Here is a 17,193-nt window from a genome sequence, read left to right as displayed (position 1 = left end):
TCTAGGGTTGACTCTAACATGTGTCTTTTGACAAACAATAGCTAAAATTTCACATCTTTTAAGGAAAATTGCTCTGTTTCATTCCACAATTAAGATGTATAACTGGACATGCAACAGAAAAATTTTTTGACTGCAAAAAGTTTCTTTAGTCATAGGTTTAGAACTCTCAACTCCTTCAGAGTTGCCTGGGTGTCTTGGTGGCTTCCCTCACTGGTTTCTTTCTTACATGGCCCTTCAGTTTTTGAGACCTGCCTACTCCAGACAAATTTAACACACAGTAACATACTGTTTGTATTTCTTCATGATTGATATAAATGAAAGCAAAGACATTCAGTGACTTGTAAATATCATACATCCATCCCGATTTGTCTAAAGAAAACTGGCTGTAAAAGTAGGGCTCGACATAGCCATTTGCCCGCTGGCCCGGCGCCGATTTGGCCCACTTTCGGGCCACTACTGGCCAGTATAATTTATCAAATGATGGCCTGCTCGGGCCACTACAAAAATACGCAAAATTCTATTTATTTTACCATATTCTGCGGCGGCAAAGTCGAATTTCTTCACATCTCCGTGTCATCAAACTTGACCGAGTCCGCCATGTTTGTTCTGGTCTCGCACCACGCTCCATGCTCCTGCATAATCTCGCGCACACTGAAATGTATGTTGTCGATGCGTGGAGCGTGCGTTCGGCCGTTTCCGTCACCGATCTTCGGCAATGTTCATTAGCATCTTTAAATGCGCGGGAAGCTGCAGGAAACAAAGACGAACAAGACGCAAATCTAACAGAATGCTTTGAAATTCGAATTGAAATATGTTTAAACTACAACCACCCAAACCCGAACAACAACCAGGAAAGAGTTTTGCTAAAGGAACTGGCCAGAAGAGGAAGCTTAGTGATGATGAGTTAAGGGAGTGACACAGGCTATATGAAAGAAACAAGAGGAAGAGAGGTTTTGTCCCAACCTGGCCACAGAAATGGCCGTGGCTTGGTCATGACCAAGAGAAGAATGAGGTTTTCTGCCAAATCTGTAGGGCCTATCCATTGTATGCTGACAAGTAAGTCAAGTATATGATTGGTCCTGGTAGACCCTGGCTGTTTTGAAGCAAGTTTAAAAGTCTAACCAGCTTGCCTTTGTGGAAACCCCACGGTGACAACATTAGCAAAGGAGCCAAGCATAATTTTTTTTTCAATTTTTAGATCTATAACTCCAATCCCAGACAAGGCATACTTTTTAGTTTTGATATGGACCTACATCTGTATTTTACATTTCTGACTGTGAGTTAGCCAACTCTGAGGGTTGCTAAAAATGCCCTCTAAATTTTATGGGAGTCACTTCATTTTTACCACTTGAGAATGCCCTCTGATAAATTCTATTTTTTTTTTTTTTAACTTCATGGTCCATAGACTTTTTTTATGTTTTTTCTGGATTGGTTAATATTATATAGCCAGTTTTATTTGCAGAATTTCAGGGTGGAATATCATGAACTCTTGCGCGCAAAACCATGGGCCAGTGCTCCTACACTGTGGGCCACTAACTTCTAAATTCTACTGGCCCTGTGGGCCAGTGGGGCAAATTGGTTTATGTCAAGCCCTGAAAAGTGATGATTAGTATTACAAATACTCCCTTTATTAAGTTTGTCCAATTACTTATGGGCTCTAAAATTATTCTATGGCAAAATGTTTACAAATGGTTTTAATTCCTAAATAGTTAAAGTGATATTTTTATAAGACCCCTTGAATTAAAATTGAAAAGTCTGTACTACAAGCACATATTGACTGTTTCTTTTCAACTGCACTGTGGTAGTGTACACAGGTAAAATTGTATCACTGTCCAAATACGTGTGGACCTGACTATCTATTCACTTTATGGGTTACATACCTAGGTTTTGTCAAAAAAAAAAGAGCGGGGGCATGTATACATGGTCTAAAGTGTATGTTAGATATCCACATTTTGATTGCACAGTCCTTTTAAAAACAAATGTCCGTGAATGTGTGGGGAGGGGGGGGAGGCATATATGCTCTGTGTACATTTCACTTTTATTTTTGGTGATGGTAAAGTGGTTAAAGTGGTGGGCTTGTGACCTAAGATCAAATCCCCATCAGACTGAAAAATCACTCATGCCCTTTGTGGAGGGTCCTTAATCCCCAAGTTGTTCCCAGTGTGTAGTTAACATCTTGCATGGCAGCACCCTGACATCAGTGTGTGTGTGTGTGTGTCTGAGAATGGGTGAATGTAAGGTATCACTGTAAAGACCATAACACACACACACACACACAGGCACCTTCAACCGCTTAAGACCATAACAGCGCTGTATAAATGCAGTCATTTATCATATATTATATACAGCCATGGTGACTTATGTTAGCTTCCTAAAAAAGGTGGGTAATTCACACCTTTTACTGTAAGCAACTGGTGTTCAGTAAGTTATTTTCATAACATACATGTTTTAGATTTCTCTTTTATTGGGATGAAATCCGTCTTTGCACGATTAATTTTCCTCTCTCTTTTTGTGAGCTTTACTTATCCCTTTTCCTGGGTCTTGGGGTTACAGGCTTTGGTATTGTGGGTTAAAGCCTTGGCCCAGGCTAATTTTCCTCTCTCTTTTTGTGAGCTTTACTTATCCCTTTTCCTGGGTCTTGGGGTTACAGGCTTTGGTATTGTGGGTTAAAGCCTTGGCCCAGGCCTTGAGGTGACAAAACCTTGGCCTGGACCTTGAGGGTTTGGGCATTGAACAGTAATACAATGTTTAATGCTGAATAAATGATGTATTTTTTTCCCCAATTTACTTATTAGTGGAGTTCTCAAAATTTAATCAGTACCTTGGTTTGGATCACAAGGTGAGCTGCTGTTGTACTCCAGGCTCAGGTTTTGCCTGTAAGGCAGTAGCCAGCCTGCGGGGCTGTACATGTGACTATGACAGGAGCGGCGGCCTCCCAGGTTTCCGATGAAAACATTTCTGTTGGAGCGCTTTGTAACTGCAACACCTGCCACTGAGGGCAATGCTGAGGAGAAACACAGCAGTGCACATCGTCATTCAAGACTTTCACAAAAATTTCTCACATGTAATGACTTTTTTTTTCCTTCTTCTTCTGCTGATCATTTCACCATCTGTCTCCAAGTATGTTGCACCATGAGCAAGAATGCATTTTTGTCCTGGAAAAGTGAGAGAGAACATAGCATCATTTGTAATTAATGCGTGAAGACGAGCAGCAGACACTGAACAGAGCAAAAGGCTTCCACATTATTTTGGAGTAGCCTCCTCCTTCTGCTGTAGCAGAAAAAGAATGAGCATGACCTTACCGTAATATTCTGTTACTACAGGGACAAGACCACATTTTTCTGCGATGAATGAATGAGTGGCATCCAGGGAGACGGCGTCAGCCTCGTCCCTCTGAAACAGGGATACACACAGGTGGTTGACACTATTAAAATACTGTCAACAAACATCTAATAAGTAGAGAGGTAGTCTAAATACTTGCCTTAATTTTCTCCACACAGTCACGTACCGAGACTGCTCTAACACAAACCAGCGGGTCTGACTTTATACTAAGAGCCCATTGCTCACATTTCTTCTGCTCTGCATGGCTAATGCAGCACCATCGCACAACACTGTCCTCCAGTGAGCTGCCTGTGTGCACATCAGAGGACAGCACATCAGCCAGACTGTTTTTAATAGAAAATGAACATGGACACATAAGCTCAGTTTGCAGAGGTTAAAAATACATCTTTAAAAACTGTCACCTACTTGGGCTTTAAGCATTTTTGTAACATCAAATCAAAATTCTCAAAAAAAAAAAAAAAAGGCTTCTTTACACAATAATTTAAAAAGTTGTGATCAGGAGCAGCCAAAAGAAGAAGTGCTCATTAATTTTGAAGTGAAAACAAATCTCTACCAAGTTAGGTAAAGCCCATAACAGCCCGGGCTCTGTGTTCTCAGGGTGCAGAACTACTTCAATAATAATAATAATGATTTAATTTATTGTCATTGGCAAGTAACAACGAAATTACATTTAGAGCAATTCATACAATCAATAACATGCAAAAAATAGCAGTGTGATGTAAACAGTACAGTATGTAGGCACATGTGGTGTAAACACTGACATGGCAGGGAGAGAAAATAGATTAAGACTGTTATTGTAGACTATTGCTTCCCTAGGGTGAATAAAAAGTCTGCGGGTCATAGAGCTTTCTCTTATCATGCCCCTGTTCTGTGGAATGATCTCCCTGCATCAAGTCCCTTCGGCTGCTCCCTTGTTTGCACTCGGGGTCGCCACAGCAAATCCAAGGTGGATCTGCATGTTGAATTGGCACAGGTTTTATGCCGGATGCCCTTCCTGATGCAACTCCACATTACATGGAGAAATGTGGCAGGGGTGGGATTTGAACCCAGAACCTTCTGCACTGAAACCAAGCGCATTAACCATTTCGCCAATAAAACTGTCAAATTCTGTAGAGACTTTCAAGTCCAGACTTAAGACGCACTTCGACTGGTATGTTTCCTTGTTCTTTTAAACATGCTGTTGTGGAACCACAGCTAAAGAAAGCAGGATTGGACTCTACAGAACTGAAGAACTTTAGGCCAATATCAAAGACCCCCTTTTTGGCTAAAGTCTTGGAAAAGGTGGTCTGTGTCCAACTTAAATCATTTTTGCAGACTAACAACATCTATGACACGTTTCAGTCCGGGTACCGTGAGTTTCATTCCACTGAAACGGCCCTGTTGAAGGTGTCTAGTTACATTATGATGGCCACTGATAGCAGTAAATGTTCTGTGCTGGTTTTATTAGATCTGTCATCTGCATTCGATACCGCTGACCATGGCATTTTGATTAACAGACTGCGGTTGGCATGTCGGGTCCTGTATTAGAGTGGTTTAGCTCTTACTTGGTTGGTAGAACTTTTAGTGTTTCTGTGAACAATGTGATGTCTGAATCTGCTGATCTTTTGTGGGGTGTGCCGCAGGGCTCAGTCCTGGGTCCGATTTTGTTCCTGCTGTATATCCTTCCTCTTGGTAAGTTGATCCAGCAGTTCTGTTATGTGTCCTACCATTTGTATGCCGATGACTTGCATCTGTACTGTTCTTTTAAGACAACTGAAGCCCAGAAAAGTTGTTCTCTCATTAGCTGTCTCACTAAAATTACAGAATGGCTTACTGAAAACAGCCTGCAGTTGAATTCTAATAAGACTGAGACATTGATTGTAGCTCCAGACAGTGCTATGTCTGTCATTAAGAATCACCTTGGTAATCTGAGCAGCTCTGTTAAAGGCAGCCTGTGTAACCTGGGTGTCATTTTGGATGGTGGGATGTCTTTGGAACATCACACTAGGCAGCTCGTTAAGAACTATTTTTTCCAAATTCGGAACATTTCCAAATTACGCAAAATGGTGGCTTTTAATGAGCTAGAGATAACACACATTTGTTTCTTCGCGACTTGATTCTTGTAACAGTCTCTTTACATGCCTTAATAAGAAAGAGCTGGCCCGCCTGCATGTAGTGCAAAATTCTGCTGCACGACTTCTTACCCGCACCCACAGGAGAGTGCATATTACTCCTGTCCTCAAGTCTTTACATTGGCTCCCTGTTTTTTTACAGGATAAATTACAAAATCCTAGTGCTGACCTTTAGAGCTTTACATGGGTAGGCACCGGAATACATTAAGGACCTGATCCAGCCTTATATTTCCAGCAGGAGTTTGAGGTCTTCCAATTAGATCCCCGAAAGCTGTGGCACCTTGCCTCTGGAATGAGCTTCCCTGTTCCCTTCGCTCACTGGATTCTGTGGATGTTTGTAGACAGCAACTAAAGACACATTTTTTAAACTGGCATTTTAGTTTCAATTATTTTATTGTTTTATATTTGTATGTGTTGTTTTTACTGTCCATTTATATCGTGTGAAGCACTTTGTGACCTTGGTCTGTGAAAAGTGCCATATAAATAAAGCTTGCTTACTTACTTACTTATTTTCCCTTTTGTATGGCTAGCATACTGGCAAAGTATGGTACTATGCTTTTTACCTGGGTCTTTTAGTGAAGCTTAGGGCTAGTGGCCGGCGATCACCTTAGTATTTCTTGTTGCTTAATGCTGACAAATTATTCTGTATTTGTTTTTTCTCTGTTTGTGGTGCAGCTCCATTCAGAGATGGGTGTCGTGTCTACTTTTGCAACCCTCCCGTCCTGTGCACCAGCAAAATTTCCTGTATATTTGTTTTGTAAATTATTTTGTCAATTGTGTCGGTAGCATGGTCCAAGCAGAGTGTCACCCCTTTGAGTCTGGTCTGGTTATTGTTTCTTCCTCAAATCATCAGAGGGAGTTTTTTCTTACCACTGTCGCCTGTGTGCTTGCTCTGGGGGTTGGTATGGTTAGACTTTACTTGTGTGAAGCGCCTTGAGGCAACTTTGTTGTGATTTGTTGCTATATAAATAAAATAAATTTAATTAAATTGAAACCCAGATAAACATATTGGTAGTCCAACTTCTCAACCTACAGAACTACAGCTGTACCTACATACACGGAAAAACTCTTGTCTGGTCAGTTATGGGTTCGTGGTGGGGTGGCACAGAGAAAGCCACTGTTAAAGGAACATGTTTGAAATGAAGGTTTGCTCTATTTATTATTATTACTAGTACTATGTCATGTTACAGATATTTACTTTCACTTTGAGCATGGTGTTGTATAAAGAATCATTGTACAAAGAAGCCTGATATTTTTTTAAAATTTTGTTTTGAATTCATATAACAATAATACATGTACAAGCTACAAGTTTTCATCGGCACTGTAGTAACCACAACAAAACCCACGACACCTTCATGTCCAAGACCTTTGAGGAGTGCCACATAATCCACACCGAGCACCTGACTGACATCCATGTCATCTGGCAGAACAGCAAGTTTCTCTGTTGCATCTTTAAAGAGAAGGTCGCGCTGCCCAAAAGATGATGAGTTGAACAACTGGAAGCGTAGCCGCTCTGTGCCTCTCACGCCAAACAGCATCTAACAGCAGATCAAAGACTTTCAAAGATATTTTAAGCATGCACGTGAAGTGTGAAAAAAGTAACATCTGCAGGCAAAAGTTTACACCTTGAGAAAAAGAAGAAAAAATAAACAAACCCAAAAACCCAAAATACCTGCGTCATCACTATAAATTTGCGAGCGAACTTGCGAAAGCTGAATCTGGTGACCACACTTCCTCCAGGACCACGCCCCAGATTACAGTTTCTGTAGTGGCTGAGGGAAGCTTGTGTGCCGTCTGTACACAGTAACCTGAGCTCTTCTTTCTCATATTCTGAGAAGACAAACAGAAAATGAACTGCATTTAATAATAATCCTTGTCCTTCTAATGCAGACACTCAAAACACCAATGATGCCTGACATTCACTCACACATTGATTTCAGGGCACTGCGTTGCAAAGCCCTCAAAAGAACACCAGGAGCAACTTGGGGAAATAAGGACCTTTTTCTCAGGCAGTGGTTCCCAACGTTTTTCTTCAGAGCCAGCCCCTGTACTTGTACCCAAAAAAGGTCGAGTCCCCAGCCTGTGCATACCTGCCAGCACCACCACCACCACCACCACAAAAAAAAAAAAAAAAAAAAAAAAAAAAAAAAAAAACAACACAGTGGACAGCACGGTGGTTTAGTGGTTACCACTGTTGCCTCACAGCAAGAAGGTCATGGGTTTGATTCCCACCTGTGGCCTTTTGTGTGGAGTTTGCGTGTTCTCCACGTGTTTGTGTGGGTTCCCTCCAGGTGCTCCGGCTTCCTCCCACATCCAAAGACATGCAGGTTAGGTGGATTGGAAACTTTAAATTGTCCGTAGGTGTGTGTGCGGATGTGAATGCGTTTGTCTATATGTGGCCCTGTGACAGACTGGTGTGTCCTGTCCAGGGTGTACCCCAACTCATGCCCTATGACTGCTGGGACAGGCTCCAGCTCCCCCTGTGACCCTTAATTGGAGTAAGTGGTTCATGCTAAGTGAGTGAGTTGGGGTGAATGAAAAGAAAATTATCTTTCATAAGTTTTGTTTGTCAAGTAAGTGCATTATTATAGTTTATTTAATAGTTGAGCATTTAATTTTGATAGCCTTAGAATAGACAAAACCTTGGGCACCCTCTGTAATCTTTGGTCAACCTGCGGTCAACCTGGACCGCAGGTTGACAACCAGGGCCCGTATTCACAAAGATTCACAGAGTCTTCTCAGAGAGCTCCCAAGTAATCCTAAAGGCTCCTAGCAATGAATCATATCCCAAGAGTGATCCAGGAAGTGTCTGAGCGCAACTCTGAGCAAAGAGGGAACAGAAAGTTTTATGTTTATGAGGAGGTAGGGTTGACCCCGTTGCAAGGTATGACACAGTCTTCTAAGAGCTGTGATTGGTTATCACAAAAAGGGAAACAACAAATGTGCTCCTAGTTATGAATGGACAGTAAAATCAACAGATCATGTAACTTGAACTGTATTAAGAAATGGGTAATTGTGAAAATGATTTAACGTCATGATGATGAAACTCAGCAAAATTAAATAAATTGTAACACAGCTTCACAATATTTGAATGTATCTTATTCGCATGCCGATTATTAAAATGGTTAGCTTATTGTTATGTTTCCTCTCCATGCTGGTTATTGTGCACAAGCAACAAGTGTGAGAAGCGCAGGTACGTGCTGCAATCCAAAGCGAGAGTGGAGACTGCAGCTTGCTGACATTGCTTACTTTGATATTAATAATTGTATGAAACATTATCTCTGCACAATCAAGCCGGTAGCGTGTTACTGAATCACTATCATTGAACATCGGAGAATATCTGTCCTCCCTCTCCATCTTTTATGCCATTTTGTCTGTTTAATGGGCCTTTCAGATTGAACGCGTTGGGAGGCGCTGTCTGCCATGTCCAACGCGTCAGTTACATCACGTCGGATGCAGCAAGGGTGGGGCAAAGATTTGTACATCATACTCTGACTTTTTCCAAAGCCAGAAAAAGCTGAAAGCCGAAAAATCCATCTTGGATTTGTGTCTGTAGAACCACAAAAAAAGAAGGCTTAAAAATAGCAGTAGAACAAGTCTCCCATCATCCTGCTGGGAGAAGCTTTTTTTCAGCTACTTTTCGGAGTGACGCCGAGCTGAGGGAGGACTGATGACTTGGTGGTATTGATTGAACCGCGACAGTGTGCCGCACGGAGGAGCTGGAGTTCAGGCCTCATTCCAGGGCAGAGGATGACACAGAGCCGGGGTGATGGAGCAGACCGATTCAATCCAAAATTCCTCACTTTTGGATATATAGAAACACCCAGTTTGACCAACGGAGCTTAGTTCTGCAGCTTAGTCTGACATGAGGATAATTTAAAAATAAATGTGACGTTACTGCACTGCTGAAGGTTTAATGCTCGGCTAGGTTAGCCTTTTAGCACAGTTGACCTGAGTGAATGCTTTAATTTGTAAATGGTTCGGTCTATTTTTATTTTTCCCAATTAAAGCTACAGCTTTTTTTGTTTCTTCTGAAACCACAAAAAACTCAACTTTAAATAACAGTTTATTTTACGGGTTTTTTTAACAGGGTTTTTTCCTGTTTTTTTTTTTTTTTTCTTCAAACAAGTGTTTAGTGTTTCTTTATATTTTAAGAATTTTTTAAAAATTTGTCCCATAATCAGAAACACTTGCTGTGCAGGCAACCTAAATACAGATGCACTTCAAAAACACCATGAAGTCCAGTTGGAAAAAAACATCTCTGCTCTTCAAAATGGGAGAAAAGTGTCTTCAAAAAGTCCACCAGAGGTCAAAGCTGCAGGTGAGACCATCTGGTTAAATGTCCTGAGAATCCAGCAAACCAACACCTGCTTCTACGATTCTAAATAAAACAAAGGCTCTTTAAACAGCAACTATTTTATTATTTTCAAAAGCTGTTTCATCTTATATTTTAACATTAAATGAATGGATCATTAAACATGTTCATGAAGTCAAAGTTCAGCCGAAAGACATTTGCACAGGTAGGAGAAGCCCTAAACCCAATAGAAAATCTTTGGAGGGAGCTCAAACTCCGTGTTTCTCAGCGACAGCCCAGTAACATGGCTGATCTAGAGAAGATCTGTGTGGAGGAATGGGCCAAAATCCCTGCTGCAGTGTGTGCAAACCTGGTGAAAAACTACAGGAAACGTTTGACCTCTGTAACTGCAAACAAAGGCTACTGTACCAAATATTAACATTGATCTTCACAGGTGTTCAAATACTTATTTGCAACAGTAACATACAAATAAATTATTTTAAAAAAATCATACATTGTGAGTTCCAGATTTTTTTTTTTTAGATTATGTCTCTCACAGTGGACATGCACCTAAGATGAAAATTTCAGACCCCTCCACGATTTCTAAGTGGGAGAACTTGCAAAATCACAGGGTGTTCAAATACTTATTTTCCTCACTGTATCTGCTGTACTAGTGGACCACTGATTGTTTCAGGCACATCAGAGTTTGGATGTATGTTCACACCTCTTCAAACAAATCAGATGATTTGAATAAATGGACCAAACACAGCAGGTGTAAAAGCCCCTAAGAAACTGCCCATTTTTCCACCTACTGATTTAAATTATGAGGAGCTGGTGCTCAGTACTGCACCTCTTTGAAGGGACAGGAAGCAGCAGCAATGTTATGGCTGAAGAGTCCGTCTCTCGCTCTCTCCAAGGGTCTGTGGACATGCCTCAGAGAGAAAGCAGGAATTCTCTGACAAACATCAGAGAATTCTCGAACAAAAGGTTTCAGATTTAAAATTTTATTAATAACTGGGGAATTTGTACATGCAGAGATGCAGAAATGAGGGATGTTGAGGTTGTTTAATATGGAGCTACAATCAGAAAAGGGAGATAAAATCTGTTGTTCCACATTATGACCCCTTTAAAATCTGTTGATGAATGAATAGTAGGTGTATATCAAAAACATATTTACCGTCAATATTTTCAAGAGCTAAATGATCTACAAATGCGACATCTCCCACACCGCTTCTGAGACACCTGAGAGAGAAAGAGAGGCAGCAGTAGAAATTGACTGATGTTATTTTACATGCATACATGTGTCCTTTCAGGATGCTGACCTGAGCGCGCCTTGGCTGTTATAGAAAGGCTCACTGTGGGATGTTTCGCAGTGGTAATTTTTCTGGCGAATGAAGGACTTCTGACCTTGGCAGAGAGTGCACAGAGTTGGTGCGATGCTAGCAGCTCCAGGAATACAGCTAGCACTGAAAAATGTGCCAATCTCTGATGAAGAAAGAATAAGTGAAGGCACTCTCAATATACACAGACCAAGAAAAAAAACAAAACAAAACACATATTACCCTGACTGAGTGGTCGCTCCTTCGTCCAGCTCAGGTAGTTACGGGACAGCAGAAAGCCGAGTGGGAGGTTCCAGCCAGCTGTCCATCGGACACCACTGTGACAACTCCTGTGGCCCCTCAAAGATCGTATGTCCAAGGAGCCGTTTCTCACCACAGCCACCGACAGGATGCAGCTTCCTGTGGGATTCAGTTTGGACATTTGCACACAGACAGTCAGTCACACTGCTAATGAGACTTTAAAGTGTGACGTAAACCAACCTTCATTGTATATCTCCTTGGCAATGGCAACAAGGCCGAATTGCTTCACGGCAGAATAAACCTCTCCCGCATCTAACGATATCACATCAGCATGATTAGCCTGGGAAAACAAAATAAGACATTTCTAAACTTTAACTTTACTTTTTTCCAACTGCTATAAATCCTTTGAATAATTTTGTTTGTAAAGGACATTCAGTGAGTGTTACTAACTGCTTCACATTATGAATACAGTGAAATAAAAGCATAAAACACAATTCCATAATTATTTAAAATACATAAATAAATAAATAAATGGCATCATAACAATAAAATTGACAATTTAAAAACACTGTATAGTTGAATTCTAATTATTATTCTTCTTGCTCCCGTTAGGAGTCGCCACAGCACATTAATCATTTCCATCTCACCCTGTCCTCTGTATCTTCCTCTGTCACGTGAACCACCTGCATGTCCTCCCTCAGCACATCCATAAACCTCTTTGGCCTCCCTCTCCTCCTCCTGCCTGGTGGCTCCATCCTCAGCATCCTTCTCCCTATATACCCTGGGTCCCTTCTCTCCAAATGTCCAAACCATCTCAATCTCACCTCTGACTTTGTCTCCAAACCGTCTCACCTGAGCTGTCCCTCTGATATGTTCATTCCTAATCCTATCCATTCTTGTCACTTCCAAAGAGAATCTCAACATCTCCAGCTCTGCCTCCTGTCTTTTTGTTAGTGCCACCATCTCTAAGCTGTACAACATAGCTGGTCTTACTACTGTCTTTTAAACTCTCCCCTTCACTCTTGCTGATATTCTTCGGTCACAAATCACACCTGCCACCTTTCTCCACCCACTGCACTCTCTTCTTCACCTCTCTACCACACTCTCCAATACTTTGGACAGGTGACCCCAAGTATTTAAACTCACATCTACTCCCTGTAACTGCACTTTTCCACTGGGTTCCCTCTCATTGACACACTCCGTCTTGCTCCTACTGACTTTCTCTGAGTGTATTTTACTCTAGTCTTCCCTGCTCTCCAGAGCATATCTCCACATTTCCAGGCTCACCTCAACTTGCTCTCTATTCTCACTACAGATCACAATGCCATCTGCAAACATTATAGTCCATGGAGACTCCTGTCTGATCTCATCTGTCAACCTGTCCATCACCACTGCAAACAAGAAAGGACTCAAAGCTGATCCTTGGTGTAATCCCACCTTCACCTTGAATGAGTCTGTCATTCTTACTGCACATCTCACCACTGTCACGCTATCCTTGTACATGTCCTGCACTACCGTCACAAACTTCTTTGCTACACCCGACTTCCTCAAACAGTATCACAACTCTTCCCTTGGTACCCTGTCATAAGTTTTCTTTAAATCCACAAGCAAACAATGTAACTCATTCTGGTCTTATCTATACTTCTTCATCAGTACTCTCAGAGCAAACATGGCATCTGTTGTGCTCTGTCTCGGCATGAAACCATATTGCTGCTCACAGATCTTCACCTGTTTTCTAAGCCTAGTTTCTGCTCCTCTTTTCCATAACTTCATGCTGTGACTGATCAACTTTATGTCTCTGCAGTTACTGCAGCTCTGTAAGTCAGTATTGTTGTTAAAAATAGGAACCGGCACACTTCATTTCCACTCCTCAGGCATCCCTCTCACTTTCCAAGAATTTATTAAACAATCTGGATAGAAACTCCACTGCCATCTCTCCTAAATATTTACATGCCTCCACTGGAATGTCATCTGAACAGACTTTCTACTCTTCATAGCTGCCCTCACTTCACCCTTGCAAATCTCTTGCACTTCCTAATTTATTCTCTCCACATCATCCAGCCTTTTCTCACTCTCATTTTTGTCATTCAGCAGCTCCTCAAAACATTGCCTCCACCTTCTCAACACACTCTCCTCAACTGTCGGCACTTTACCATCTGTATCCTTTATTACCCTAACCTGCTGCATATCCTTTCCAGCTCAGCCCCTTTGTCTGGCCACAAGTCCTTTTCTCCTTCATTACTGTTCAGCTTCTTGTACAGCTGTCTATACACCTTTTTCTTAGCTTTTGCCCCTACTCTTTTTGCATATGCCACATCTCCTTCTTCCACTGTCTACTTTCCTCATCTCTTCAACTATCCTAATTCTTTTTTGCCAACTTATTTCTCCTTATACTTTCCTGGACATCTTTGTTACACTACCAAGTCTTCTTGTATGTCTTCCATTGTCCAGATGTCACACCTAGGACCCTCCTAGCTGTCTCCCTCACCACATCTGTAGTACTTTTCCAGCTGTCCAAAATTTCTCCCCCCTCATCTACTGCCTGTCTCACCTGCTCACTGAATTTCAACAGGCTTCCTTCTTAAGCTTCCACCATCTGATCCTTTGTTGAGCTCCGACTCTCTTCCGCTTCTTCACTAAAGTAATTCTACAAACCACTACCCTATGCTAACTACACTCTCCTCTGCCACTACCTTACAGTCCCCAATTATTTTAGCTGCATCTCTACAAAGAATATAGTCCACCCGTGTGCACCTTCCTCCACTCTTATGTCACCCTGTGCTCCTCCCTTTTCTTAAAGTAGGTGTTCAGCACAGCCATTTCCATCTTTTTTGCAAAATGAACTACCATCTGCCCTTCCACACTGCTGTCCTTGGTACCATATCGACCCATTACTTCCTCATCACTGTTTTGACAAATAGTTCTGATATATGTTTCTTGGACATAATACATTTCAACTGACTTATCCACAGTTTGTATTCCCCCCTTTACAAATTTGCACATGGGCAGTTCGGTGGAACAGTGGTTAGCATTCTTCTTTCACAGCAACAAGCGCCAGAGTTCAAGTCCACTAATTCTCACTTCCTTTCTATGTGGAGCTTGTATGTTCTCCTTGTGTCTGTATGAGGGTTGTTTTTTTGTTGTTAAAGCTTCCTTAACTTACCGATAAAAAAGGATTATTAACTGAGCACAACTGATATTTCCGTACAGGCCGAGCAAGCGAGGGTAATAATTTGTTTATTATATGGCTATTATATATAAACACACAAACTTATGGCGTTGCCTGAATATGAAAGCTGCTGGCGGTTTTGGGCTCGTAGTCAGCTGGTAAGCTTTCAATCTGTGTGTTTTTAGAATTGATTTTAAAATTTTAATGTTTGTTTTTAAAGCTATTTATGGCCTTGCACCTCCCTAATTGTCTGAAATTTTAACTTTGCGCACCTACAGTAGGACATTAAGGGCGTCTGGCCAGCTTTACTTAGATGTTCCAAGGTCAAGATATAAACGCTGGGGTGATCATGCTTTCGCGGTAGCTGGCCCGAGACTGTGGAATGAGCTACCTCTTGAGTTACGTACTATTCCTGACCTAGCACTTTTTAAATCTAAGTTAAATACTTATTTATTTAAACTGGCTTTTAACACTTAGTGGGGAGGTGACATGTTCTGTTATTTTTATGTTCTTTTTTATGTGTTGTTTTAAAATTTTATTTTATATGTGTTTTATTTTTGTAAATTTGTGTTTTTAATGTTAAGCACTTTGGACACTAGTCGGTGCTGTAAAGCGCTTTATAAATAAATGTTGATTGTTTTTTATCCTGATGCTGTTTAGATATTTTTGGAGTATGTTCATGCCCGACTTGGTTTTTCTAATTGTGTTTTTTTTTTTTGCTTTCTGGTTTTTAAGAAATGTGATACGCGATCCGGACCATTTGTCATAACGGTCTGATATGGAAAATATCAAACCGGAAATCAGCCAATCAGAGCGTGTATAATTAAAGGCAATATTTCAATTCTAGACCTGGAGTTGGTTCCTGGGTCCCAGTTCCACAATGTATATAGTATTGGGAATTGCCAGACCTTCTCATTTCAATTTAATGTCGCAAAACAAGGTCTGGTGTAAATAAACAGACTTGTGCATTTCTGTAGCACTTTCACACTTGCAGATGCTCAAAGCATTTTACACTGATGCCTCACATCTACTTCCTCAGCAAAGGCTGGCATTTTTACAGCTGCGTAGACTGAGACGTCTCATGCAAGGGCACAGACAGGTAGCATGAACAAGATTCAAACCCAGGTCTACATATTACCCACTGAGCATTTGCACAAATTGTTTTAAGGGATTACAGAACTTTATGTCCATGAGCCTTCAGTTTGTAGAGGTAAATGAATAAATTGGCTGCTGATTTATTTCACAGTTTGATGCAGTATTCCCCTCATTATTTCAATAACAAGTCAGCATACATTCATAAACTGTGTTCTATGCAGACTGTGCTGCGAGATTACAGCCTGCACCAACAGCTTGATTTTATATTTTGAGGGGAAAGGTTGGCTCACCCTGATCCTGTTGATGCAGTCGGTTGTGCTGGATGCACGTATGCATGAGAGCCGAGCAAACGATGCCACAGCAGCTGGAGGCAGCACTGCCACCAGCGCTTTAGCGAGTTCTGCACACTTCCTGTGTTCAGCATCCGACACTGTGCACCAGCGCATCTTCTTAGCTGTCAAACAAGACACATTTTGAACACTTAGTACATGTCATAACATCACTCAGGCAAAACATTAATGTATTTTTTCATTTAATGGATAAATGTAATTTTCTTCACTTAATTTCCAAAATTGCACATTTTCAAGTAATCTATCTACACTTTCCATGAATTTAAAAATCTAAAGCCACCTTTGAGAGCAGACAATACAATAAAAAAATCAACATTAAAATATTACAATGCTTAAATGTTTTAATGTTGAACACAAAAAGCATAACAATCATTTCAATAACACCCAAAAGACAGAATGAACAAAATAAAAGCACTTTGCTTCCACAATGAGCACACAATAAATGACTGAATGCAAATTACACTACATAAAAAGTTTAAGCATCAGTAACACTTACCCTCAAAGACATGGAGATTGAAGAAGAACAACAAAATGGAATAAAATCCTGGCATTGTGCACTGTTGCTTAAATCTACGTACAAATCTGCGTGATCCGGACTTCAGAGCAAAACAGACAGCTGCTGTCTGTAAACCTTGATCCTGCTGTGTAAATATTCCAAAGTATTAGGGGCGTGAAAGGCACTGGTACTAACGAGGAAAAATAAATAAATAAATAAAGGAAAGAAAAATTGCGCAAGAGCAGCTGTTCTGAAAATGGTAACTTTTGTACACGTGGAAAAAATCTAGCACCATCTGTCTCAAAGACCGTCTCCAAGGTCTGTGAGATGAATGTGTAAATGTGAGGACGAAGTCTGGAAGTTTGACTTTTATATTATATATAGCTGTTGAAATATCAACCACATGTACAATAAATTACAACAGACATCCAGATAATGTCCCTTTGAGCAGAGTCCAGAAAAAGGTTCTATTTGGTTGAACATTTATAAGGTGTTTTTTAAACCTTGCAATCATAGTCTTTATAAAGTTGAAGGTAAATAAATAATGAGTGTCTAGTGCGAATTAATTTATTAATACTAGAATTACATCTAAATCAGGGGACCCCTGTCGTAATACACAAATTACTTAAAGTCATGCATTTTTACCATTTTTTTATGTAATCTGGTTTACAGCTCTGGAAACACAGAAGTGGTGGCATAAAGGTTAAGGAGAAGTAGCCTTGTGACCTCAGGATTGTTGGCTCATGATCAAATAAA

The 17,193-nt window shown here is 40.8% G+C and overlaps 1 protein-coding gene across 2 annotated transcripts in view; it reads right to left on the bottom strand.

Annotated features, from left to right (window-relative positions):
• zgc:172271 (uncharacterized protein LOC100000381 homolog) overlaps nt 1-16,911 on the bottom strand; it is a 31,994-nt gene extending 15,083 nt beyond the window's left edge. For both annotated transcript variants that reach the window (XM_034166434.1, XM_034166435.1), the window contains exons 1-12: nt 16,438-16,911; nt 15,882-16,045; nt 11,568-11,667; nt 11,310-11,486; nt 11,070-11,232; nt 10,925-10,989; nt 7,126-7,283; nt 6,805-6,991; nt 3,482-3,630; nt 3,303-3,393; nt 3,108-3,155; nt 2,822-3,004 (exon numbers count right to left, since the gene is read on the bottom strand). In XM_034166434.1, coding sequence (XP_034022325.1) covers nt 2,822-3,004; nt 3,108-3,155; nt 3,303-3,393; nt 3,482-3,630; nt 6,805-6,991; nt 7,126-7,283; nt 10,925-10,989; nt 11,070-11,232; nt 11,310-11,486; nt 11,568-11,667; nt 15,882-16,045; nt 16,438-16,492 — 1,540 coding nt within the window. In that variant the 5' untranslated portion in view covers nt 16,493-16,911. The remainder of the gene's footprint in view (nt 1-2,821; nt 3,005-3,107; nt 3,156-3,302; nt 3,394-3,481; nt 3,631-6,804; nt 6,992-7,125; nt 7,284-10,924; nt 10,990-11,069; nt 11,233-11,309; nt 11,487-11,567; nt 11,668-15,881; nt 16,046-16,437) is intronic.
• Between the last annotated feature and the right edge of the window lie 282 nt (nt 16,912-17,193).

This window comes from Thalassophryne amazonica, chromosome 3, assembly GCF_902500255.1.
Source record: "Thalassophryne amazonica chromosome 3, fThaAma1.1, whole genome shotgun sequence".
NCBI lineage: Eukaryota > Metazoa > Chordata > Actinopteri > Batrachoidiformes > Batrachoididae > Thalassophryne > Thalassophryne amazonica.
The sequence above is the reverse complement of the archived record's forward strand: the minus strand, read 5'-3'. Positions and strand labels throughout refer to the sequence as shown.